The following is a 25,150-nucleotide window of genomic DNA, read 5'->3' as shown; positions in this document are numbered from 1 at the left end:
GTTAGGATACATTACAGCTGGCACAGATTGCATCCCATGTGGCACCCTATTCCCTTTATGGTGCACTACTTTTGACCAGGACCCATAGGACCCAGGTCAAACTATATATGGAATAGGGTGCTATTTGCGACACAACCTCATACTGCCAAGTGATGTGAAAGTGCATGAATCATATGACTATAATTGTGTCCCTTGTACCTCGACAGACCATTATCTGTCTCAGTGGAAGAAGCAAGTGTCCAAGACTACTATTTTACCGGATTTGGTCAACGGGCAGAGCATTTAGCATGGTTTGGGTTAAAACAGGCTGCGTGCCTAACAGATCATCTCTGAAGTGGCTTTCTTCTTTGCTATCAAGGCTACCCCACGAAGACAAGTCCTCCTGGATACTTTTAATCAGACAGGAAGTATGATGTTTACATGTGATAACGAGCACCATGGTGACTGTCTGGCAGGGAATCAGACTGCAGCGAAGGCCAGGGCAAAGGTCACAAAGATGGGCAAGCTGAGGCCCCTCACTTTAAACACCTGCACACAGAGGGAAGAGGTACAGCAGTTCAGATAGTAGACCCCTCTAAATACAACAGAAATGCAATGCCCTGTTAGCTAGTATCCAAGTCAAACCTTGTGAAGTTTCTTTGCTACATTTTCCCCCCAGAAATAGCAATTTACTTGTATCCAATGAATGTGAAAAATCACAACATTGGAATTCTCATATCATTAAAGTACTAGACCCTATCTCCTGTCCTGGAATCACACAGCCACCGATTCCCTCCTCCCTGTTCCTGCATCAATCCGTCCTCAACCTTCCATACCTGGCTCTTGCAGGTGCGCTTGGTCAGGCCAAACTCCTGGTTGATGGGACCACTGTTGAACTCCTGCCACTGGCCGTGCACATGGGCCTGCACGTTGATCTGATAGGACAAGGCCCGCTCTGTCATCATACTGAAAGGATGCCTCTCACACGCCCGCACAGACATGGCAGGGTCCCAGTGTCTCAGTCTCTGCAGTGGATACACAGGTACACAGCCATTCACCCGTCAGTCTCTGCAGTGTTTTCTGGTGTAATGTATCTGCTGGTTATTACTTATAACCCTGCCAGAAGAGGCTGGTGGGATGAGCTATAGGAGGATGGGATCATTGTAATGGCTGGAATGGAATTAATGGAAAGGAGTCAAATGTGGTTTCCATTCCTTTTAATTTAATCCATTCCAGTCTTTACAATGAGCCCATCCTCCTATAGCTCCTCCCACCAGCCTCCTCTGAACCGTGCCATAGGCACTCAAGAGCAAATGTCCCGATTTGAGATGCAGCGTTGATGCACCCTGACCTGCAGAGAGAAGCCATGTGAATCCAGCTCTCCCATGCTGGCTGCTTTAAGCAGGAAGTAGAAGCCATACAGTCCAATGGTTCGTGTGCAGTATTGAGGCTCCTGTAGGATGACACCAGGACAATATCGCCAATGACTAACACAACTGATTCCTTTTCAACTTGCACCATTTTGCAGTTACAGAGTTAAGTGAGATGGCTTACCCTCTCAATGACCATGCCGAAGCGCACTGCTTGTTGGGAGAAATCTGTTACTTGCATGTCTCCTCCACTGTGGAGCTGGGATGGGGGTGAACGAGGGAGAAAAAGGGCTACGTCCAGGAGCAGATTGTCAAACAGTATGTTTGACCAATGATCCTCTTATATTCTTAGGTGTGCATGTCTACATGAACTCACAGTGTAGTAGTGCTTGGAGAAGATGAGGAGCAGCCAGGACTGAGGAAAGACATGGATCTGCTGCATCTCCTCTAGATGGGCTCCTGGAGGGGGTCAAAGGTTAGGGTTCGCCATCAAGCAAACACTCACTCACCAAAATATCACTCACATTTACCCTTTCACTCTAAAAACAAATGAATTCCTAACAATTCAAAAGTAACTACGTGAAAACAGTTAATACCTAAACATAATCATAACCCACCAATGATAATCTATTGCAACTCGTCTGAGATGCATTTAATTTTAACGAATTACAATCAGTTCCTCAAGTCAATAAAAACGGAAAAGACATCTGCAGTTTCAGAATGAATCAGAATCCATCTAAGCAAAGGATGAAAACGTGTTATTTGCCTGGGAACATGCCCACTTGGCCCAGGGTGTGTACTGTGTATGATTTGATCAGTTCTGCTTATCAGAATCACACTGGTTAGAGTCACGTTGCGTGGTTCTTTAATATCAAACAGTTTTTTAAACTGGCTGCTCTCCTATGGACCGCTGGTCTTCTGGCAACAGGCAGCAACACATTTTATGTGTCTCCAGCTGCATGATGGTTCGGACACGGGTGCCAGAGTGATGTAGTCACATACCGAGGCCACGGCCAACAGGTCTGGCTTTAGTTTAGAGTCCTTCCCCTTACACCATTGCAACATAGTAATGATGAACACATTGTACTATGAAAGGCCTTGTGTACATGAACTAATGCACAAACTTAACAAATAAATGTAACAATAGCAAAACAGACTTGATGTTTTCTAGGTTTTAGTGTTATGTCATCGAGCTTTGAAAGGTCGATGGATGGCAGGGTAGCATAGTGGTTAGAGTGTTGGACTAGTAACCGGGAAGGTTGCAAGTTCAAACCCCCGAGCTGACAAGGTACAAATCTTTCATTCTGCCCCTGAACAAGGCAGTTGACATGTTCCTAGGCCGTCATTGAAAATAAGAATTTGTTCTTAACTGACTTGCCTAGTTAAATAAAGGTAAAAAAAAAAAAAAAAAATTGCCGTTGTCACTCACGCTGAGTGATGCCATGTAAGCGAAGGGCCCGGAAGAGAACGGTGAACCTCTGTCCCACAGGCTGTTCCAAGAAGACGCCAGCCCTTGGCCAACTGGAGTAAGAGAGTGAGAGAGCGTGAGAGAGATAAATAACGAGAGATAAGCTTGTGGGGCAGTGTAGTTATATGTCTACCAGAGTCAATGTTCAAACAAACAGGCCTAACATGTTACTCACGGACAGTAGTCTACGAATTCCCTCCACTTGAACGACATACAATTTAACTTACGCCTGATGACTATGTGATCAGTACCTGGAGAAGAAGGTCATAATGAACCTATGAGAGGGAAGGATCTGAGCTGCAGGGTTGAACTGTAGGAATACCCAGTATAGCACTGTCTTCAGGAGCTGGTACTCACAGGCAGCAAAGACCCTGGAGAAGGCGATTAAAAACCAACATTGTGAGTTATGACTAGAATAGGGTGTTGTTTAAGTTGGACCTTACTCTAGCAGCTACCTGGGGGAACTTAGGGTCTTGTGGAGGAGTTCAAAGGGTAAGTCTCTCAGGTAGATGAAACATGTCAACTCAGTCACCAGGTAAAGCTCCAACCATCGCTCACACGCTCTCTGAAGACTGGTCTCCTTAAACTGAACCACACGGAAAAATAGGCAAACACACACACACACACAAAAACATATACCATCATGCATAACGTCACATAGACAACATAGACAAACGTGGATGGACATATTCAGACAGCAGTGCATTTATGTGTTTGAGGTGATTTGGCTCCCCCTAGTGTATATTTTTGAGCACTAACTTTTAGTACTACTTCACACACCTGTAGCTAGTGCAGCTTACCTTGCAGGACACGCGATGAAAGATACACACAGTGGAGGAGCTGATCTTATTTATCATCTCTGTTAGGCACCTGTCAATCACAGACATATTGTCTGTCACCTCATAATAAACTTCTGCTTTATTTACGATACACCCACATGAAAACATACTATAGTGTATACTATGGTAGCAATAATGTAGTGTTTTTGTGGACTTTACTGTAGTGTTTACAGTTATATGGTCTTTACTTGGCTTGTAGGTTTCTCACTTACGGGTGGCACAAATTGGGATATGAGGGAAGGGAATGGGTATATGCCAGTTAAATACTGTAGTATTTACTATAGTGGACTATAATATTTTTGCTGAAATTTCAGTGTTTTTTGTGGATAATACTGTAGTATTTACAATAGTATTCTACAGTATACAATAAAATTCAATAGTAAGTACTGAACAAGGGATACTACAGTGTGTAGTATAGTACTCTACAGTATACTACAGTTTACTACAGAATTCTATAGTAAGTAGTATAGTATTCTATTGTAAACTGTAGTGTTTTTTTTATGTGGGCACCCAGGGTGACCGGGTGCGACTCTTGTAAGGGTGTTGGTGATTTCAAGCTTACAGTACATTCAGGACAAGCTGAGGAAATAAGGTCAATGTCGACATGGATTCATCTCATTCAAACCCATCCCCACCCAGTTTCATGGACATGAATCAACCACTTCAACTGGGCCAAATTAGGTCCCACAAGAGATGGGCGTGTATTCTGGAGGCATCATAGTATCACAAGTTATCCAATGTGACATACATGTATACAAGCAGGGAAAAGTTCATTCCTGTTCCTCCTTGACCTTGTTTTTGTTGAAAAGAGGATGAACCCGTTTTGGCTGAGTGATGGCCCGTTGTTGAAGCGCCACAGCATTGTTTTACAACACAATGATCCTCCCAACGGTGTTGCTGGACAGTGTTGCGTAGCGACGTTCAAACATGGAACTTAGTGACCCACAGGGGTGCACGTACTTGTTCTAACCCAGCACTAGCATGTCAGATTCAACTACTCATCAAGCACTTGATTAGTTCAATCAGGTGTGTTAGTGTTACAAATATGCACTCCTATGGGTTCCCCAGGACTAGTAGTGTGGTGTGGTAGTCTGGCTCACCTCTGGAAAAGGTGTGGCAGACCCAGCAGGGCGGCGGTAGAGAGCACCCCCTCTCCCCAGTGTTCAGGACATGCCTCTGGGTTATAGAGGGTCCTGAGGGCAAAGGAGAGGGCTGGGGGAAACCACAGGGTTAACAGTCTGACCATTAATTTCATTCATCAGCCGTGAGTATACTGTATGAGCGATATGGGTACATTAACTGTCATTGAACCAAATGTACTGTTTGTCAATGGGAATTAGGATTTACTTATTGGTCCCCGAGGGGGAAATTTGTCTTGTATGTATGTCATGGGTGTATGATTCTTGTAGCTACCCTCTTTGGTGACGGTGGCTTCTTTCACAGAGAGTTGGAGGACCAGGGGGCCTGCGGGTTTTTTCCCATTCTGTTTGTCTCTGCTGGAGTTGCTGCTGCCAGGTCGGCTGTATGCCTTGTCTTTCCCATTCTTACCACTTCCTGGTCCATGCAAGAAGAGGCACATGCTACAACTACTGTACTTCTGAAGTAATCAGATTACATACAGTTGAAGTCGGAAGTTTACATACATCTTAGCCAAATACATTTAAACTCAGTTTTTCACAATTCCTGAAATGTAATCATTGTAAAAAGTCTTAGGTCAGTTAGGATCACCACTTTATTTTAAGAATGTGAAATATCAGAATAATAGTAGAGAGAATGATTTATTTCAGCTTCTATTTCTTTAATCAAATTCCGAGTGGGTCAAAATGTTTCAATTAGTATTTGGTAGCATTGCCTTTCAATTGTTTAACTTGGGTCAAACGTTTCGTGTAGCCTTCCACAAGCTTCCCACAATAAGTTAGGTGAATTTTGGCCCATTCCTCCTGACAGAGCTGGTGTAACTGAGTCAGGTTTGTATGCCTCCTTGCTCGGACACGCTTTTTCAGTTCTGCCCACAAATTTTCTATAGGATTGAGGTCTTGAGATGTTACTTTAATATATCCACATAATTTTCCTGCCTCATGATGCCATCTATATTGTGAAGTGCACCAGTCCCTCCTGCAGCTAAGCACCCCAAAAACATGATGCTGCTCCCGTGCTTCACAGTTGGGATGGTGTTCTTCAGCTTGCAAGCCTCCCCCTTTTTCCTCCAAACATAACGATGTTCATTATTCCTGAGAAGTATAACGGCTGCATGATCCCATGGTGTTTATACTTGCGTACTATTGTTTGTACAGATTAACATGGTACCTTTGTGTGTTTAGAAATTGCTCCCAAGGATGAACCAGACTTGTGGAGGTCTACAATTTTTTGCTGAGGTCTTGGCTGATTTCTTTTGATTTTCCCATCATGTCAAGCAAAGAGGCACTGAGTTTGAAGGTACGCCTTGAAATACATCCACAGGTACACCTCCAATTGACTCAAATTATGTCTATTAGCCTATCAGAAGCTTCTAAAGCCATAACATCGTTTTCTGGAATTTCCCAACCTTTTTTCAAAAGGCATGGTCAAGTTAGTGTAAACTTCTGACCCACTGGAATTGTGATACAGTGAGTTATAAGTGAAATAATCTGTCTGTAAACAATTGTTGGAAAAGTTACTTGTGTCATGCACAAAGTAGATGTCCTAACTGACATGAAATAACTATAGTTTGTTAACAAGAAATTTGTGGAGTGGTTGTAAAACAAGTTTTAATGACTCCAACCCAAGTGTACGTAAACTTCTGACTTCAACTGTAGATATTTACACAACTGTACACAAAGACACACTTAAAGATACACCTAAGATGCAAATATAGCAATGATAAGGCAGTGAAAAAAGAAAAACATCAAGAAAACATCAACTACACAACACTACACAACACAATTTATTGGTTTTATTTACTGAATGAGAAAAATGAGACCTATATGCTGGGGGAGAACACAATAATCTAATCACATACTGTATGTCTTTGCGGAAGGGACTAATGGAAACCATCTGTCTGAATTCTGGATTGTCTCTATAAAACATTATATAGAGGTGTTAGTTCCTCACAAATTTCCTAAAAATGGCGTCAGAGGACAAGCATTTGGCACTAACTTTTGTGAATAGGGCCAACCCAGCTAGCACATTTTGTTCTGAGAACCATATGTTTCTTAGAGCTTGGTGAGAGCGTGGTTGTCCTATGGTTATTTTGCATACAACCTTCCCACAACGTTCTAGGAATGGTGCAGGTTAGTTGCTTGGCTTTGGAACATTGTCAGCACATTTAAGGAACTTGACAAAAAATATGTTATTTTCTTGGTATTTCATTACTTAACAGACCGTTTACTAAACGTTCAAACATGGTGACATTTCATTTCAATTTTGGTAATGTTCTAGGAACGTTTGCCAACTGATTTGACATTGAGAATGTTCTCAAATAGTCCAGAGAACGTTAAAAAACAATGTTTCTAACATTTCCTACAAGTTTCCTCACAAGATCTAAGGGCCCAGGGCTGGGTTTCTACTAAGGTAACATATGGAATTGTTTTAAGAAGGTCATACCAACGATCATTTAGCTATTTGATTTGGGATTTATTGACCCCTGTAAGTATCAAAAATATATATATTTTTAAAAGTATTTGATAATCTCTTAAAAACCAATGGGAAGAGGACTTAGGTGAGCAACTTTCAGATGAAATTTGGCAGAATATGCTTCAGAGAATACAATTCAATTCTTCATCTATTTGTCTACCAGAGATTTTTTTTAATGATTAATTGGCTGCATTGGTCAAAGGCAAAATGATCCAAGATTAGATCAGAAATAGATCCCACGTGTGACCGACGTAAGCAGGCTCCTGCTACTTTATTGCACATGTTTTGGACAAAAGTGACGGATTTCTGGATATCCATTTTTTAGACGTTTTCTAATTCAGTGGAGAGGACTATAAACAATCTGCTTTTTTTTTCATTACTCGGAGTGGCACCACAGGAGGCCCCTCTAAACAGTTCTGTGGGCAACATACTGACATGTACTAACTACTCTTCTAGCTAGACTTCTTATACTATTTAAGTGAAAAGATAGGTTTCCTACTACTTTTAACCATTGGATAAAGGAAGTTATGCAACATCTCAAACTAGAGAAAATGCACTACTCCGTTAGGAGATCTGCAATTACATTTGATAATGTCTGGCAACCTTTCCTATCCTTTGTAGAAGACATGGACCCAGTTAGACATGGACGACATAAACCAACCCAAGTTAGAATTTGTATCACTATTTTTACTCTTCTTTAATTTTTGTTTGATTATATTTTAGTTTTTTATGTTATTTGATTATATTATAAAAATTATATTTAAATTCTTTAAGTCTGGTATTGGGGTGGGGCTCTGTTGGAGAATGGGGGGGGGGGGGGTTAGGGGGGGTTTGATCTGGTAGGGGATCTGTGTGTGTTCTGTTGGAGCAAGGGGGGTTAGGGTGGGTTTGATTTGGTAGGGGATCTGATCATAAAAAATGCCAAATAAAAATACCTTTGAGAAAAAGAAAAAAAAACACGAACTACTTATTGCTATTAGCCCAAAGAAATGCATTGAATAACATATTCATGAATATTACTTGATTTTCGTGTTGCACGGAAACCGACTCTAAGTGTTAAAGTCATGTTCTCAAATTGTTCTGAGAACTATAAGAAAACTTTCCATAAAAACCACAAGAAAACGTTAGTAACGTTCAGAGAACGTTCTAACACCATGCCCACAACGGGCGGGTGCGTGCGATCACATGCGCCATCGTGCACAAATTGATTTTGTCCCCCCACACCAAAAGCGATCACGACACGCAGATTGAAATATCAAAACAAACTCTGAACAAATTATATTAATTTGGGGACAGGTCGAAAAGCAATAAACATTTATGGCAATTTAGCTAGCTAGCTTGCAGTTGCTAGCTAATTTGTTCTATTTAGCTAGCTTGCTGTTGCTAGTCAATTTGTCCTAGGATATAAACATTGAGTTGTTATTTTACCTGAAATGCACAAGGTCCTCTACTCCGACAATTAATCCACACATAAAACGGTCAACTGAATAGTTTCTAGTCATCTCTCCTCCTTCCAGGCTTTTTCTTCTTTGGACTTTATACGGCGAATGGCATCTAACTTTCATAATGAGGTGATTTACCACAACTGACCAACCGACCTCAGTTCATCTTTCAGTTACCCATGTGGGTATAACCAATGAGGAGATGGCACGTGGGTAGATGCTTCTATAAACCAATGAGAAGATGGGAGAGGGACTTGCACCGCGTTCAGCGTCACAAATAGAACTGACTTCTATTTTAGTGCTTGGCAACACAGGCGCGCGCGAGCAGTGTGGGTGCAATGATTGAATAACATGTATGTGTACATTTATTCTGTAACGCACGCGACGCGGGCGGTGTGGTCAGAATCTAAGAATGTTATTTAAAAACATATACATTATGTTCTCAGCATCAACAAAACACTATCCTCTTTCTTTGTTTAGTGTGTTCAGCTCCATTTGGTGACACAGTGGACTCCATGGATAGAGGACAGTAGATTATAGGTTTGAATCTCACGGATGCCGTGTCACAATAAAAAAAATACACGTGTTTGTGTAATTAATGCCTAAAGAAAATGATTTCTACGTGTCATATCTGTACTTGGAGTTCAAAAAAGTTACCCCAAAATAAGCTAGCAGTGTTATTAAAAGTCTTATTCAAACATTCCACAAAAGTTTTAAGGAAGTTAAAACTACAAATAACCTATAAATTCCATTCTCAAAACATTAATAAAACCTCCCAGGAAAACTTTCAAAGGAACCAGAGTAAAATGTTCTCAGAACCTCCCTGCAACTTAAAATAAACATTCACAGAACAGACAACATTTTCACTTCAGTTCTCAGAAAGTTTTTTAAAAAACGGTCAGTTTTTCCGGTGAGGACACTTATGGATTCGTTCCTAGATCCAATGGGAAACGGAAAATGTACGTTTCCACAACTTCCAAGGAGCCAAATGTGCTAGCTGGGAAGTCCGTCTCCCACAACACATAAGACCAGAGAGAGGATGCAGAGACATTAGGGTTGTAATACTCTTATCTCCAGCACACAGCACAGATAACGCTAAAAAGTATAGCAAAGTCAGTAAGAGATGCAGAGATACTGTAATCAGATCAGAACTCTGGCCTCTGGGAGACACATTTAAGAAGCGCACCTGCTCTGTCCTGAAGGCTCCTTGCCCTCTGCTGTCTGGTTGACATGTAGAGGTTGCTTAGGGTGCCTGACTTGGTGAGATTAGGGCAGTGCAGCTCCCACTGGCTTCCCAGGCACTCCAGCACCACGTCTGACAACAAACAGACAACACACTGAGCCAGGCAAGTTTTTGCTTTTGTTGTTGTTGTTGACGTTACGTATGCTGACAGCTCCCACTGCTACGGTATCATGACCTTTCATGGCACATTTTTTAACTGGGGGTCGTCAACCTTTCAGTGACACAGCACCCTCCAAGCATTTTGTTACTTTACTTTAAAAATGGTACATTACATATTTCACCTTATTAAAAAGAGCAAGAGGGGAGAAAATAAATGGAAACAGCATTCATGGAGAGAGAGAGAAAGAGAGAGAGAGAAAGAGGGAGAGAGAGAAAGAGAGAGATGGAAAGAGAGAGAGACAGAGAAAGAGGGAGAGACGGAGAGAGAGAGACAGAGAAAGAGGGAGAGACGGAGAGAGAGAGACAGAGCTGCATTTTTTTTTTTATGTTTTAAATTGAGTGTCATTTCCCCCAATTTGAACCCCTTATTCAAGGTTTCAAAGAGCTCTCTGGTGAGAATAGGCTACCCGTCCAGTTGGGGGAGAACGCAGAGAGCTGTGGGTTGGTAGCGCACTACATTGCTGCCTGCCATGAGATGAGGGACAGTGTCTGACAGACCAACCAACCTGCACATGTCCTCTACGCTTATTGTTATTGTTCAATGTCTGGTTATTTTGACCCTTGACTATTGTTGTTACTGTTGTACCGTTGACAATATTGATTATTATTATTTTAATTATGTTAATATTGTAAATCTCCAAAGTAAGCTTTGACAATTAGTACATTGTTACATCATGCCAATAAAGCATATTTAATTGAAAATTGAGAGAGAGAGAGAGAGAGAGAGAGAGAGAGAGAGAGAGAGAGAGAGAGAGAATGAGAGAGAATGAGAGAATGAGAGTGAGAGACACAAAGAGAGAGAGAAACAGATGGACAGGCGTGAAGAAAAACCTGGTTGGTTGTAATGGACAACACTGCGGGACAGGAGGTAGAACAGGTCCTCTGGTGTAGCCTTGCTGGGATGACCTGGAACACTACATAACAAATACACACAAAAACACATCATCCTAAGCACACAAATCAAAAACTCAAATGGTAAACACCTAACTCATGGAAAATCATCTAACTCTTGTCAGCAACTTGAAAAGGCGAACTAACACAAGGTGAGCCCTTCAGAACGCAACCATTTTGTCCCAATCAGAAGTCACCCCTCCCGTCCAGCCCAAACGCTCCCAGCGTGACAATCTCACCAACTCTACAGGTGGGTCTGCCCCCTTTATGGTGGCCATTGTGCTCCACACAAAAGCAGACCAAATGAAAGATAATCATATTCCAATGTGGCATGCAGCCTGCTCCACACTGGTTGCATGCGGCTGGCAGCAGGCCCCAAATGTCCGATCAACTGTCCTCCCTCTGTCTCTCCTTCTCTATGGTTGTCAGTGTTTGCCCTTGCGGGCCTGGCAGCGTACCAGCGTCTGGGGCTTCTGGGCAGGCTGGTGCTCGCTGGGAGGGTAAGCCGTGGCAGGGGGGGCTCATCGTGAGTGCAGGGCTGTGGAGATTCAGCTGGAAAACAAACAGACGGGAGAGGGGTGAGGAGAGGGGTGATACACAAGGGGGGTTTGGACTCAACAGTAGACACATATGACTCTGTGACAGTAACAATGGCAGACTTTCACGTTAAGTTTGGAGGTGCAATGATGGATTGGCATTGAAATTGTTGTGATACTGTAAACGCCCCCCCCCCCCCCCCCCCCCCCCCCCAAATGATCCGTGTTGAATAAAAACCTCTCGTGTTCAACTTTACTCTGCATTTTGCATCCCAATGTAACCTTTACAAAGTATTCATAATAGTTTAGTTTATCAGCGATTGTTTTCCCCTGTGACTCTCCTCTGCTCTCACAGATGCACACAGCGTATCTGGAAGATGTCAAAGGCCTAATTGTCTCTGGGATGGCACTGCCAGTCTAGTTGGAAACCGGCTGCTGTCAGATCTCTCCAGGTGCCAATCTCCCCGTAACTTTGCCAGTTTCTCAACACCAGGTTGGCGTGGTTGGCATCAATCGGGTCTAGCACCCCTCCTGGTAGGCAGGGCTCTTGGTTGGGTCACACTGACATTGGCACTGTGGACACAGCATGCCACATACAGATTTCGGCTGGCTTAGAGCTCTGTGGTAACATTGGAGGAGTACCTCTTGAAGAACCAAGGCCCTCTGCCAACCTCAACTAATCTTAACACTGTTAATACTGTACCCTTCAAGACCTTTATCTTAGGATAATAAACTTCTGTCAAACTGTAGCACATAGGTCGCACACACACACACACACCTGTCCTTATGGTCCTGAGTGATGTGTTGAGGGCCACTCTCATGGTTCTCTCAGCTTGTGCTTGCCCCAGCAGATCACTGCCAAGGGGGTGGCGCAGCTGCCAGCGGTTGGTGTGGCCTGCTTGTGTCCTTTGACGGCCATGTGAGGAGGCAGACAGCTGGACACAAATAGTAACCAGTCAAAATAACAAGATAAGATAGAAAATATAACCATATGGTTAAGATAGAAATGTTTGGTACACATTCATGCTCATCTGATCCCTATAGTCCCTTCATGCACCAGCTCATGCAGCTCTCAGGTAAAGACTGATTACTATAAATCATTGGTTGCCTGTCAGGATTAGGACATTTACGATGTATCTCTAACCTACTCAATTTGACACAGCAATAATCGTGGTTCTGTTCTAGTCCTTCAACTACCCTGCTAGAAGTAAAATAAAAATGTCGAACTATCAGTACTGGGGAGTATAACTCCACATGTCTCTCTCACCATTCTCTCTAGGGACAAATGGCCTCGGAATGCCTTGACCGGAGCCTTCAACACTGATCTATGCACATCAAGATCGGGAATGTGCATTTAGCAAAGTGTCGTTAATAACGGTTAATCACAGAGTTAGGTATTTCTATGTCTTCTGACTTACACGGGCGCAAAGCCAGACGTCACACCCCTATGAAATAGAGGGTTTCCGAAGATTTTTCCAATAGAGTTGCCCGAGCTGCATCCACCTCCATTCATAGGCAATATATGTGTCATCGTCGCCACACGGGATCCCCTCTCACACCAAAGACAGAAAAGGGACCCTTTGCAAAAAACTGTCAAAATCTTTCATTCGAAATAGAATCAAGATGTTCTACAAGTGACAGGTGATTATTACGCACACACGGTCCGATTCCTTGACCATTGAAATTGATCTGCACTGCCACATTATCATAGGGACCACGTCTAGGCTAATATCCGTTACCCAGAAGTAAAATTATCGCGAAAATGGTCACTTCGCCGTTAAGTGAATCTGTACAGGAGATATTACGTCTATTCCTATACGTTAGGCCCCACATTAAAAAGCATTTCCCAGTAGATGTCAATGAATTAATTTGACTCTCAATTGAAAGTCACAATCTATGTGCCCAAAAACCCCAGTCAGTCCAGAAATTAATTGAGTGAGACATATTATGTCCAAGTCAATCACCGCTGTGTATCAATTAATTTGAAAATAACATAATTACCAACTAGCGGGATCTTCGTCAAGTCAAACAGAATAGAAGTGCACAAATACCCAAATTCACATTTCAAACCAAATTACATTTAACGTTACATGCATGATACACCCAGTGGGTGTGGATACAATACAACTCCACACATCAGATGTAGGCAATAATCTCATATGTAGGCTACATGTAGCCAGCCTCTTAGCTCCAGGTCTCCCACATCGAAGAGGCTACGGAATCACAGAATATCTTTACTGTATGACTCCCTGATCAAATAAAGGTTAACCAACATCTACTGTTATAAATCGGTCCGGGTGAAGGTTGCCGAGTGCTGATTAAAGTAAATTCCACGATGTACTTCACATCAACGGAAGCACATAGTGGAGTTCAGTTTAGTCAGCAAGGTGCATGGGACTCTACAACAGCAAATATTGTAAGTACAGTAAACATGTATTTCATGTACGAAGTACTGTAAGTACATCGTTAGAGTTGAGTTTAGTCAGCGCCTTCCATGGGGAACCTACAACAGTAAATATTTACGTTGAAAACGTACCCGCCCACATGACCACCAACCAGACATTCAAAAAATTACATTGACTTTTTGACTACATTTTTTTTTCTGATGAATGATGCTCCTATGAGGTATCTGGTGAGCGTGTTCTGATCGGAGGCATCATTTCATGCAACTGGTCCATCAAACTGTGCCTTCAAACTTTTGCTTATTTGATGGCGACCGAGACTTTTCTAGGACAGGTGAAGACATTTTCAACACGCCTACAGAATGGAAGGGGAGACCAGGGTTGGTTGTCACACGTTTTACTCTCATGTGTATTTCTCAGCACCAGTGTATATCTTACAGGACTCGTTTCAATATTAGGAGAAAGACCAAGGTATTGGGTTGAAATGGGGACCCTTTTTATCCTCTTGTCTTATCCCAACATAGAGTTATAAACCATCAAACACACTCTGTCCACCTGTGACAATCGGCCCCATTGTGGGGTTGGTTATCACAATGTTTGCCCCCCCCCCCCCTCCCCTTCCCCTCGGACATCGTTGCATGCACGATAGAAGAGCACATTGTGTTTCTACTATGCTGCTGGATGCTCCTCAGCTCGGCAACAAAAACAATAACAATGGTGGCGGGCGGCCAGTGGCACGGTTTCCTACTGCGGATTCCATCTTTATCAAAGAAAATACCAATCCCCTATGGGAAAAATTAATGATGGGAAAACGATTGGAACCATTTCCCTGTTTGACAACTAGGTTTTATGGGTATTGCTGTGGAAAATTCGATCCAAAGATTAAGACAGAGACAATTTAATGATATAATAGAAACATCCTTAATACAAGCAGCAGCAGGGGAGATCCACCTCTGATTTCACAGGGAAGAACTCCAAGAATAAAGGGATATATGTCCCTTATATAGTGGGAGGTAATAATACAATCACACTTTCAATAGAAGCAACCGTTCCGGAACACAATGGCCTTGTGTTAGGTGGCAGACATACCAGGAGTCTATGAAAGGCATAAGATCACAGTCCAACACAGAACATATTCCTTGAGAAGTTACAACAGCTCACCCCAAATTCTGCCTCCACAATTCCCACTTTGATGCCATGGAAACCGTAGGCATCATCATACATGACATACAGTATCTGAGCTGTCCGACAGAATTGAAAACCTTCTGGTTGATGGGAAATTGGCATTTTACACAGAAAGGGTGGTCTGAATGAAACTCCGAAAAGGTAATTTAATAATAACAATCCAGGGAAAAGGGAGGTTCGTAGGGATCGGGGTCATTTCGATGGCAGTAGGCACTATCATCTCCAATAGGGCAATTTGGATTCCCAATAAAGGGTGAATCAGTGGCGAGATCCGTCAGGTCATTCAAGTTGACTTCGGTGGTCATGACCATCTGGTTGGGAAGAGATTCTGCTGTTTCACACAATCTCCTCACCAAGGTCACCAGGCATGAGAACAGGCAGAGTGATAGCATAAGGACTCCAACCAGGCCTAGGAGACCTTGCAACACGAGAGTTCCAATGTGCCCCAGTCTAGTTCTCACCCATGCAAACAGATCCCAACCCCACTCAATATCTCACTTGTTTACAGTAGCTACCACCTGTCTGATAGTTGCCACAGACTTAGCAACCCCAATGGAGGAATCTGGGATGTAAATACAACACTCTGTCCCCACCACCGCACAAGCCTCCCCCTTATCCATTTGGAGAATATCCAAAGCCAATCTATTTTGTAAGACCATGGTATGTGTGGCAACAAGTTCAGCAGTTAATGCTTTCAATTCAGTGGCAATAACATTACCTAATCTTTCTACTTCATTGGCTAGTTCTCAAATGGAATCAAGCACAGTTGTCATGCCATAATTTGAAGTAATGCAGAGAAAACCTGTTTTGTGGGGCCAGCTACAAGGGTTCTCCTTCTACAAATGAGAAAAGGGTGATTTTGGGGACTGGGGTAGCACGCACAGCAAGAACAACATAGGCATCATAGCAGGATCCTGACCAATTCATAGGCAGATAATAGTATACTTTCCCCCAACTGGAGACCGGTTCCATTTGCTATATAACACAAATAACCTGGGGGAGATTAGGCCAGGGTGATGGGTTGCTTGCGCAGAGAGGTGGGACTATTAAAATCAAATATTCTCATATTAAACACCCTATCCTCCACCCAATCAAGCGCTCTGTTTGTAAGGTCAGCTGCTTTGGTCCACATCAATATTTCATAAGCACCTAGGGGTATCGCTAGTAAAGGCATAGTCTCAGCACTGTCTGGTAACAATCCACAACCCCAACAATCTGATCCATTCTGTAGTGCAGAGATATTACTAGCTAATTGTAAGAAAGTGTTTGACCCGGGGAAAACCCCATAACGTTCATGTCCTCTTTTTCTTCTCTTCTGGTCGGCGCGGTCATCGGGTCAAGGTTCAGGTCAGCGGGGTAGTCTACTTCTGGCCTTCCCCCTGTGGAAGCCGGGCCTCGTTGGAGCAGAGAGGATGGGGAGAGGCTACTAGCTCGGAATCTGCTACCATCCAGAAGATGGTCGCAACCACAATGGCTGCAAATCCCATGGTAAGCAGAGTTTCCCTACTTCCCTACTTCACCTTCCAACAGGACAATGACCCTAAGCACACAGCCAAGACAAGGCACGAGTGGCTTTGGGACAAGTCTCTGAATGTCTTATAGTGGCCCAGCCAGAGCATGGACTTGAACCAGCAACGCTCCCCATCCAACCTGACAGAGCTTGAAATTATCTGCAGAGAAGAATGGGAGAAACTCCCCAAATACAGGTATGCCAAGCTTGTAGCGTCATACCCAAGAAGACTCAAGGCTGTAATCGCTGACAAAGGTGCTTCAACAAAGTACTGAGTAAATGGTCTGAATACTTATGTAAATGTGATATGATTTTTTTATTTTTTTATAAATTAGCAAACATTTCTAAAAACCTATTTTTGGTTTGTTATTATGGGGTACTGTATTGATGAGAGAGAAAAAAAACGTAATACATTTTATAATAAGGCTGTAACGTAACAAAATGTGGAAAAAGTCACAGTCCAACACAGAACATATCCCTTGAGTAGTTACAACAGCTCACGTATGACTCATACTGTGATACTCTAATAATTGTATAACTATCCCAAGATATACCACAGCCTGTCCTTTCCATTTGGAGAAAATTATGCTTGGTGGGCAGAACAAGCAAGGAGGTGGGCAGAGCCAAGCACGAGCTAGCAAGATCGTATTGGTGCGTTCTAGCATGAATTTGCATATTTCCGTTAGGGAACACCTACTATGTGAAGTGCTCATGTGCAATTACCCAATTCGCCCTTGCACTCCTTCTAAACAAAAACCTTTTTAGATACTTTGGCAAATGGTCAAGTCTGCAAAATGTCATCCACTCTGTTCATAACAGATTATTGTTTTGGGCACAGAAAACTGTATTGAGATCAAATAATTAATTGATGAGAAAATATGCTGAATATCTGCCCAGTTCCGTCTCACTCCATACTCTCCCACTGCAGGTCGTATTTGGTGGTGAGTGGAATTCCAACCGGATGCTTCAGCTTTATACATCGTGTGAAATAATTTTCTCCTTGTTCTATCTGTGCTATTACCACAGAGTTTCTAAACCCAGAGGTGCAACATCGTCAGACTTCCAGGAACGCTTGCGAAATAGACCAAGCAGACCAGGCGTGGGTTTGGGGTTTAAGAAGTCAATGAGAGAAGTGAAAAATGATTCTTTAGTTGTTAATTTTCTCTAAATATAAGGCACAACCTAGATTTGAGCCATGTCTTAAGTAGTTGAACATGTTTTTACTCCAACCTCGTGAAAATATCAAACTGACACATTTTCATTTTCGTCAAAAACAACTTTACTCGATATCGAAGGTGTGCCTTTGATTTGAAGGCCTGCACATGTGCAGTTTGTTGCGAGACAACCATTAAACCCGATGACGTGTTTCTGCGCATGAGCTCAGCTAGTTAGCATCACCATGACATCACCTACAAGCATGATCTGGGATTTCTATTGGAGAAGCATTTTCTGCCTTCATACTGTACTGTCATTGGTATTTCCTCTAGGTGTGAACACAGTCAGCCCAGCTGGTAATATACTTGTGTCCCCTGGCAACAGATTCCTACATAAAGCATCCTCCATTCAGGCTGCAAAGGGAAATTGATTCCCTAGGGAAAACAAGAAGAAGATGGTTGTCAGGAGTAGTGCAGTATTATCATAAGGAGATGTATACTTGGAAAACGGAGGAGGAATGGAGGGAAAAGGAGAGGGAGAGGAGGTCTAAGAGAGAGACTGAGCTTGAAGAGGGTGAGCTTGAGTCGGGTAAAAATGGTGGGAAAAATGGAGATGGTTTGTTTAAGAAGAATGGTAGAAAGGGTAAGAAGAGGGAGCGGAAGACAGGAGGAGAAATGAAAGTGTGTAAGGGGTGCATAACTGGTGGCAGGGAAGTCAAATGCAGGAGAGCAGAACTTGGTGAATAGCTGGAGCAGTTTAATATATAAAACTAACGGCATACAAAACAACAAACACATGGGTGCAAAACCCATAGCGCACCAGTAACACATAGCACGAGTACTTACAAATAAACAATTCCCGACAAGGACATCGGGGGAAACAGAGGGGAAATATACAACATGTAATTAGGGAATTGAAACCAGGTGTGTGTGAAAACAAGACAAAACAAATGGAACATGAAAAATGGATCGGAGATGGCTAGAAGACCGGTGATCGACCTCCGAACATCGCCCGAACAAGGAGAGGAACCGACTTCGGCAGAAGTCGTGACAGTACCCCCTCTTGACGCGAGGCTCCAGCAGCACGCCGACACCGGTCTCGGTAACGACCCGGAGGGCGAGGTGCAGGGTGATCCGGAAGGAGACGCTGGAAATCCTGCAGCATAGAAGGGTTCAACACGTCCTCCTCCGGAACCCAGCATCTCTGTTCCGGACCGTACCCCTCCCAGTCCACGAGGTACCGAAGGCCCCTCGCCCGATGTCTCGAATCCAGGATGGATCGAACGGAGTACGTCGGGGCCCCCTCAATGTCCAGAGGGGGCGGAGGAACCTCTCGCACCTCAGATTCCTGGAGTGGGCCAGCCACCACCGGCCTGAGGAGAGACACATGGAACCAGGGGTTAATGCGGTAATCAAGGGGAAGCTGTAACCTATAACATACCTCGTTCACTCTCCTCGGGAATTTAAATGGCCCCACAAACCGTGGACCCAGCTTCCGGCAGGGCAGGCGGAGGGGCAGGTTTCGGGTCGAGAGCCAGACCCGGTCCCCCAGTGCGAACATCGGGGCCTTACTGCGGTGGGCAGATGGGCAAGGGTGGCATCCCATGTTTCCTCCACGCGCCGGAACCAGTCATCCATCGCAGGAGCCTCCGTCTGACTCTGATGCCAAGGAGCCAGAACCGGCTGATACCCCAATATACACAGGAAAGGAGAGAGGTTAGTGGAGGAGTGGCGGAGTGAGTTCTGGGCCATCTCTGACCGGGGCACGAACACTGCCCACTCCCCTGGCCGGTCCTGGCAGTAAAACCTCAGAAACCTACCCACATCCTGGTTAACTCTCTCCACCTGCCCGTTACTCTCAGGGTGAAAACCTGAGGTAAGGCTGACCGAGACCCCCAGATGTTCCATGAACGCCCTCCAGACCCTCGATGTGAACTGGGGAGCCCGATCAGACACTATATCCTCAGGAACCCCATAGTGCCAGAAGACGTGAGTAAACAGGGCCTCCGCAGTCTGTAGGGCCGTAGGGAGACCGGGCAAAGGGAGGAGACGACAGGACTTAGATAAACGATCCACAACGACCAGGATCGTGGTGTTACCCTGTGAAGGTGGAAGATCGGTTATGAAATCCACCGACAGGTGTGAACACTGCCGTTGTGGAATGGGTAAGGGTTGTAACTTACCTCTGGGAAGGTGCCCAGGAGCCTTACACTGGGTGCACACCGAGCAGAAGGAAACATAAACCCTCACATCCTGAGCCAAAGTGGGCCACCAGTACTTCCCACTAAGACAGCGCACCGTCCGACCGATCCCAGGATGACCAGAGGAGGGTGACATGTGGGCCCAATAGATCAGCCGGTCACGTACAGCAGACGGAACGTACAGATGCCCAGCTGGACACTGAGGGGGAGCGGGCTCTGCACGTGACGCCCGCTCAATGTCTGTGTCCAGCTCCCACACTACCGGCGCCACCAAGCAAGAGGCAGGGAGTATGGGAGTAGGATCCACGGGCCGCTCCTCTGTCATACTGCCGGGACAGTGTTTCTGCCTTAACGTTCTGGGAACCTGGTCTGTACGAAAGGGTAAAAACAAAACAGGTGAAAACATGGCCCACCTTGCCTGGCGAGGGTTCAGTCTCCTTGCTGCCCGGATGTACTCCAGATTGATGTGGTCAGTCCAGATGAGAAAAGGGTGTTTAGCCCCCTCTAGCCAATGTCTCCATGTCTTCAAGGCCTTGACGACAGCCAACAGCTCCCGGTCCCCCACATCATAGTTTTGCTTTGCCGGGCTGAGCTTCTTCAAGAAGAAGGCACAGGGGTGGAGATTCGGTGGCGTACCCGAGCGCTGAGAGAGCACCGCTCCTATCCCAGCCTCGGACACGTCTACCTATACTATGAACGCCAAAGAGGGATCAGGATGGGCCAGCACGGGTGCCGATGTAAACAGAGCCCTTAGTTGCCCAAAAGCCCTACCCGCCTCAACTGACCACTGCAGACGTACAGTACCCCCCTTCAGCAGTGAGGTAATGGGAGCAGCCACCTGACCAAAACACCAGATACATCTCCGGTAGTAATTGGCAAACCCTAAAAATCGCTGCACCTCCTTTACCGTGGTGGGAGTCGGCCAATTACGCACGGCTAAAATGTGTTCACTGTCCATCTCCACCCCTGATGTGGAAATGCGATACCCTAGGAAGGAGATGGACTGCTGAAAGAACAGGCATTTCTCAGCCTTGACGTACAGGTCATGCTCCAACAGTCATCCAAGTACCCTGCGCACCAAAGACACATGTACGGCGCGTGTAGCGGAGTATATCAGAATGTCATCAATATACACCACTACACCCTGCAGGTATCTGAAAATCTCATCTACAAAGGATTGGAAGTCTGATAGAGCATTCATCAACCCGTACGGCATGACGAGGTACTCATAATGCCCTGAGGTGGTACTAAACGTTGTCTCTCACTCGTCTCCCTCCCAGATACGCACCAGGTGGTATGCGCTCCTGAGATCCAGTTCTGTGAAGAAGCACGCCCCGCGCATTGACTCAATCGCCATGGTAGCGGGTAACTGTACCTCACTGTGATTTGATTGAGACCTCGATAATCAATGCACGGGCGCAGACCTCCATCCTTATTCACAAAAAAGAAACTTGAGGAGACAGGTGAAGTGGAGGACCAAATGTACCCCTGACGCAGGGATTCGGAGACATATGTCTCCAGAGCCACCGTCTCCTCCTGTGACAGAGGATACACGTAAACACTGCACTTCTCAGGAGTCACCAGGAGATTTATCGCACAAACCCCCCATCGATGGGGGGGTAATTGAGTCGCCTTCTTTTTACAGAAGGCAAGAGCCAAATCGGCATAGTCGGGGGTGATCGCACAGTGTAGACCTGGTCTAGCACCAACGGAAACCCCTACACACCTCCCAGAGCACTCTTGCGACCACCCTGCAAGAGCCCTATGTTGCCATGAAATGGTGGGGTCATGACGTGCCAACCAGGGAAGACCCAGTACCACGGGAAACGCAGGAGAGTCAATGAGAAAGAGACTGATTCTCTCCTCGTGACTCCCCTGCGTCACTATGGCCAGGGAGATAGTGGCTTCCCTGATTAGCCCGGTCCCCAATGGTCGACTATCCAGAGCGTGTACGGGGAACTGTCTAACCACAGGAATAATGGGGATCGCTAAACTAAGAGCGAGCGCTCTTAGAAAGGTCAACAGTCCACTAGCACAGGGAGTGTGAGTCAACATTGTACATAGCACTACCAAGCAAGTGGCACCATGGCGGACGTAAAGGTAATGGCGGACTGAACGATGTTACAGTGCCTTGCGAAAGTATTCGGCCCCCTTGAACTTTGCGACCTTTTGCCACATTTCAGGCTTCAAACATAAAGATATCAAACTGTATTTTTCTGTGAAGAATCAACAACAAGTGGGACACAATCATGAAGTGGAACGACATTTATTGGATATTTCAAACTTTTTTAACAAATCAAAAACTGAAAAATTGGGCGTGCAAAATTATTCAGCCCCTTTACTTTCAGTGCAGCAAACTCTCACCAGAAGTTCAGTGAGGATCTTTGAATGATCCAATGTTGACCTAAATGACTAATGATGATAAATACAATCCACCTGTGTGTAATCAAGTCTCCGTATAAATGCACCTGCACTGTGATAGTCTCAGAGGTCCGTTAAAAGCGCAGAGAGCATCATGAAGAATAAGGAACACACCAGGCAGGTCCGAGATACTGTTGTGAAGAAGTTTAAAGCCGGATTTGGATACAAAAAGATTTCCCAAGCTTTAAACATCCCAAGGAGCACTGTGCAAGCGATAATATTGAAATGGAAGGAGTGTCAGACCACTGCAAATCTACCAAGACCTGGCCGTCCCTCTAAACTTTCAGCTCATACAAGGAGAAGACTGATCAGAGATGCAGCCAAGAGGCCCATGATCACTCTGGATGAACTGCAGAGACCTACAGCTGAGGTGGGAGACTCTGTCCATAGGACAACAATCAGTCGTATATTGCACAAATCTCGCCTTTATGGAAGAGTGTCAAGAAGAAAGCCATTTCTTAAAGATATCCATAAAAAGTGTTGTTTAAAGTTTGCCACAAGCCACCTGGGAGACACACCAAACATGTGGAAGAAGGTGCTCTGGTCAGATGAAACCAAAATTGAACTTTTTGGCAACAATGCAAAACGTTATGTTTGGCGTAAAAGCAACACAGCTCATCACCCTGAACACACCATCCCCACTGTCAAACATGGTAGTGGCAGCATCATGGTTTGGGCCTGCTTTTCTTCAGCAGGGACAAGGAAGATGGTTAGAATTGATGGGAAGATGGATGGAGCCAAATACAGGACCATTCTGGAAGAAAACCTGATGGAGTCTGCAAAAGACCTGAGACTGGGACGGAGATTTGTCTTCCAACAAGACAACGATCCAAAACATAAAGCAAAATCTACAATGGAATGGTTCAAAAATAAACATATCCAGGTGTTAGAATGGCCAAGTCAAAGTCCAGACCTGAATCCAATCGAGAATCTGTGGAAAGAACTGAAAACTGCTGTTCACAAATGCTCTCCATCCAACCTCACTGAGCTTGAGCTGTTTTGCAAGGAGGAATGGGAAAACATTTCGGTCTCTCGATGTGCAAAACTGATAGAGAAATACCCCAAGCGACTTACAGCTGTAATCGCAGCAAAAGGTGGCACTACAAAGTATTAACTTAAGGGGGCTGAATAATTTTGCACGCCCAATTTTTCCGTTTTTGATTTGTTAAAAAAGTTTGAAATATCCAATAAATGTCGTTCCACTTCATGATTGTGTCCCACTTGTTGTTGATTCTTCACAAAAACATACAGTATTATATCTTTATGTTTGAAGCCTGAAATGTGGCAAAATGTCGCAAAGTTCAAGGGGGCCGAATACTTTCGCAAGGCACTGTATGTAGAGCACCTCAAGATAAAACGTAATATTCAATATTGGCAAGTTAGACTAAAATATTAGCACTACATAATCTGGTGGGTGATAACCTTAAATCTGGATAATAACACATAACAAATCTCAAGACTAGAGACATTTTTCGACAAATATTACGAAAACAAGCAACACCCAAACATGACGGAGAGTAAGACGGGGGAACGGATTTCAAAATGGAAACGTGACTCTTCTACAGACACAGACGATTTCATATTTTCACCACCGGGAATGGTAAAGGTCGAAACCGATCTGTTAAAATCAATAAATGACAAACTGGGTATACTTGAATTAGTTAGTAAGGATGTAAAAGAGTTTAAGGCAAGCCTCGAGATGAGTGATGAAAAAGCTGCAACATTGGAGAAGGAAACACACAAGCTGAAAGGGACAGTCAATAAGATTGAAACCGAAATGAATTAAATTAAAAAGGAGAACACCATTCTGAGGGAAGCCTTACTGGACATACAAACTAGATCAATGAGAGAGAATCTGGTACTTACAGGTATCCAGGAGAAAGAAGGAGAAAGTCCTGAATCTGTAGTTAGAGAGTTCCTCCTTACAGCGCTTCAGATCCCACGCCGAAGTTGTCGACAAAATCCATCTTGAACGTGTACACTGTGTACACTGCTTCGGACAGAGAGGCCAAAGGTATGAACGCCCAATCGCTGCCAAATTTGCTTAATTTAAAGATAAAATATTGGTTAAAAGCCTGGGTAAAAGACTTGCTAGGGCCAAAATTGTCATGAATGATCAGTTTCCGAAGGAAATTGCAGAACGGCGCAAAGTTCTGTATCCAATTTTCAAAGAAAATAGATTAAAAGCGAAACGAGTAGCTCTCGTCGTTGATAAACTATATATTGATAACCAGTTGTTCAGAGACACAAAGACTACTCCATGGTTATTTTAAAAATTACAAAGTTCTCATAGATGAGGAAAATAAACACAATTCTAGCCCGGTTATGGATTGTAACAATACAACAAAACAAATATAGCTTTTCTATATATACTGTATATTCACATATAACTAATTGAACACACAAGCACTAATTCAACATAGTGAAGATAAAAACTATGTAAACAGAAGGCACAGTATGTGTGGATGGTGTGGTGTGTGTTTATTTTGATTTGTTATGTTTGTAAGTTGAGTGAGTGAGTAATGAAATGGTTGACTATCCCAGAGCCAATGTATTGCTGTGGGCCGGGGTATGAGAGAGCTTTCAATGCTGTTCAGATGATGGATATACTTTTATAATGAATTATACGTCTTATTTATCTATTGTCCTATCATGGTGGAACAGTTTTAAAATAGATGATACATTTGATTTGTTATTGTCCTATCATAGGGAACTACATTTTAAAAATAAATTATATC

General features: G+C 44.0%; 2 protein-coding genes across 2 annotated transcripts; both read right to left on the bottom strand.

The window, feature by feature from the left end:
• Positions 1–377: 377 nt before the first annotated feature.
• Positions 378–3,683, bottom strand: btbd16 (BTB (POZ) domain containing 16). Its single transcript, XM_031799770.1, has 9 exons — positions 3,618–3,683; positions 3,273–3,403; positions 3,069–3,188; positions 2,779–2,870; positions 1,726–1,808; positions 1,534–1,608; positions 1,331–1,432; positions 816–1,004; positions 378–528 (listed from the first exon to the last, which is right to left on the bottom strand). Exons 1-9 carry the CDS (start codon positions 3,672–3,674, stop codon positions 460–462), a joined length of 918 nt encoding a protein of 305 aa, XP_031655630.1. The 5' UTR covers positions 3,675–3,683; the 3' UTR covers positions 378–459.
• Positions 3,684–4,752: 1,069 nt separating this feature from the next.
• LOC116355555 (BTB/POZ domain-containing protein 16-like) lies at positions 4,753–24,580 on the bottom strand. Its single transcript, XM_031800005.1, has 7 exons — positions 24,279–24,580; positions 12,318–12,474; positions 11,462–11,555; positions 10,944–11,026; positions 9,897–10,025; positions 5,070–5,210; positions 4,753–4,868 (listed from the first exon to the last, which is right to left on the bottom strand). Exons 2-7 carry the CDS (start codon positions 12,358–12,360, stop codon positions 4,753–4,755), a joined length of 606 nt encoding a protein of 201 aa, XP_031655865.1. The 5' UTR covers positions 12,361–12,474; positions 24,279–24,580.
• Positions 24,581–25,150: the final 570 nt, after the last annotated feature.

The sequence above is a fragment of the Oncorhynchus kisutch genome, linkage group LG20, assembly GCF_002021735.2.
Source record: "Oncorhynchus kisutch isolate 150728-3 linkage group LG20, Okis_V2, whole genome shotgun sequence".
NCBI classification, from domain to species: domain Eukaryota; kingdom Metazoa; phylum Chordata; class Actinopteri; order Salmoniformes; family Salmonidae; genus Oncorhynchus; species Oncorhynchus kisutch.
This window is presented reverse-complemented; position numbering and strand designations above follow the sequence as displayed.

Coding starts and splice junctions, on each gene's coding strand:
- btbd16 (XM_031799770.1), bottom strand. CDS start 3,674: ATGATAAATAAGATCAGCTCCTCCACTGTGTGTATCTTTCATCGCGTG. Junction 1,433..1,533: donor TCGGCATGGTCATTGAGAGG/GTAAGCCATCTC, acceptor GTCATCCTACAG/GAGCCTCAATACTGCACACG. Junction 1,005..1,330: donor CACATGGCTTCTCTCTGCAG/GTCAGGGTGCAT, acceptor TATCCACTGCAG/AGACTGAGACACTGGGACCC.
- LOC116355555 (XM_031800005.1), bottom strand. CDS start 12,360: ATGAGAGTGGCCCTCAACACATCACTCAGGACCATAAGGACAG. Junction 10,026..10,943: donor TGTCCATTACAACCAACCAG/GTTTTTCTTCAC, acceptor GTTTGTTGTCAG/ACGTGGTGCTGGAGTGCCTG. Junction 4,869..5,069: donor AGCCACCGTCACCAAAGAGG/GTAGCTACAAGA, acceptor GGTTTCCCCCAG/CCCTCTCCTTTGCCCTCAGG.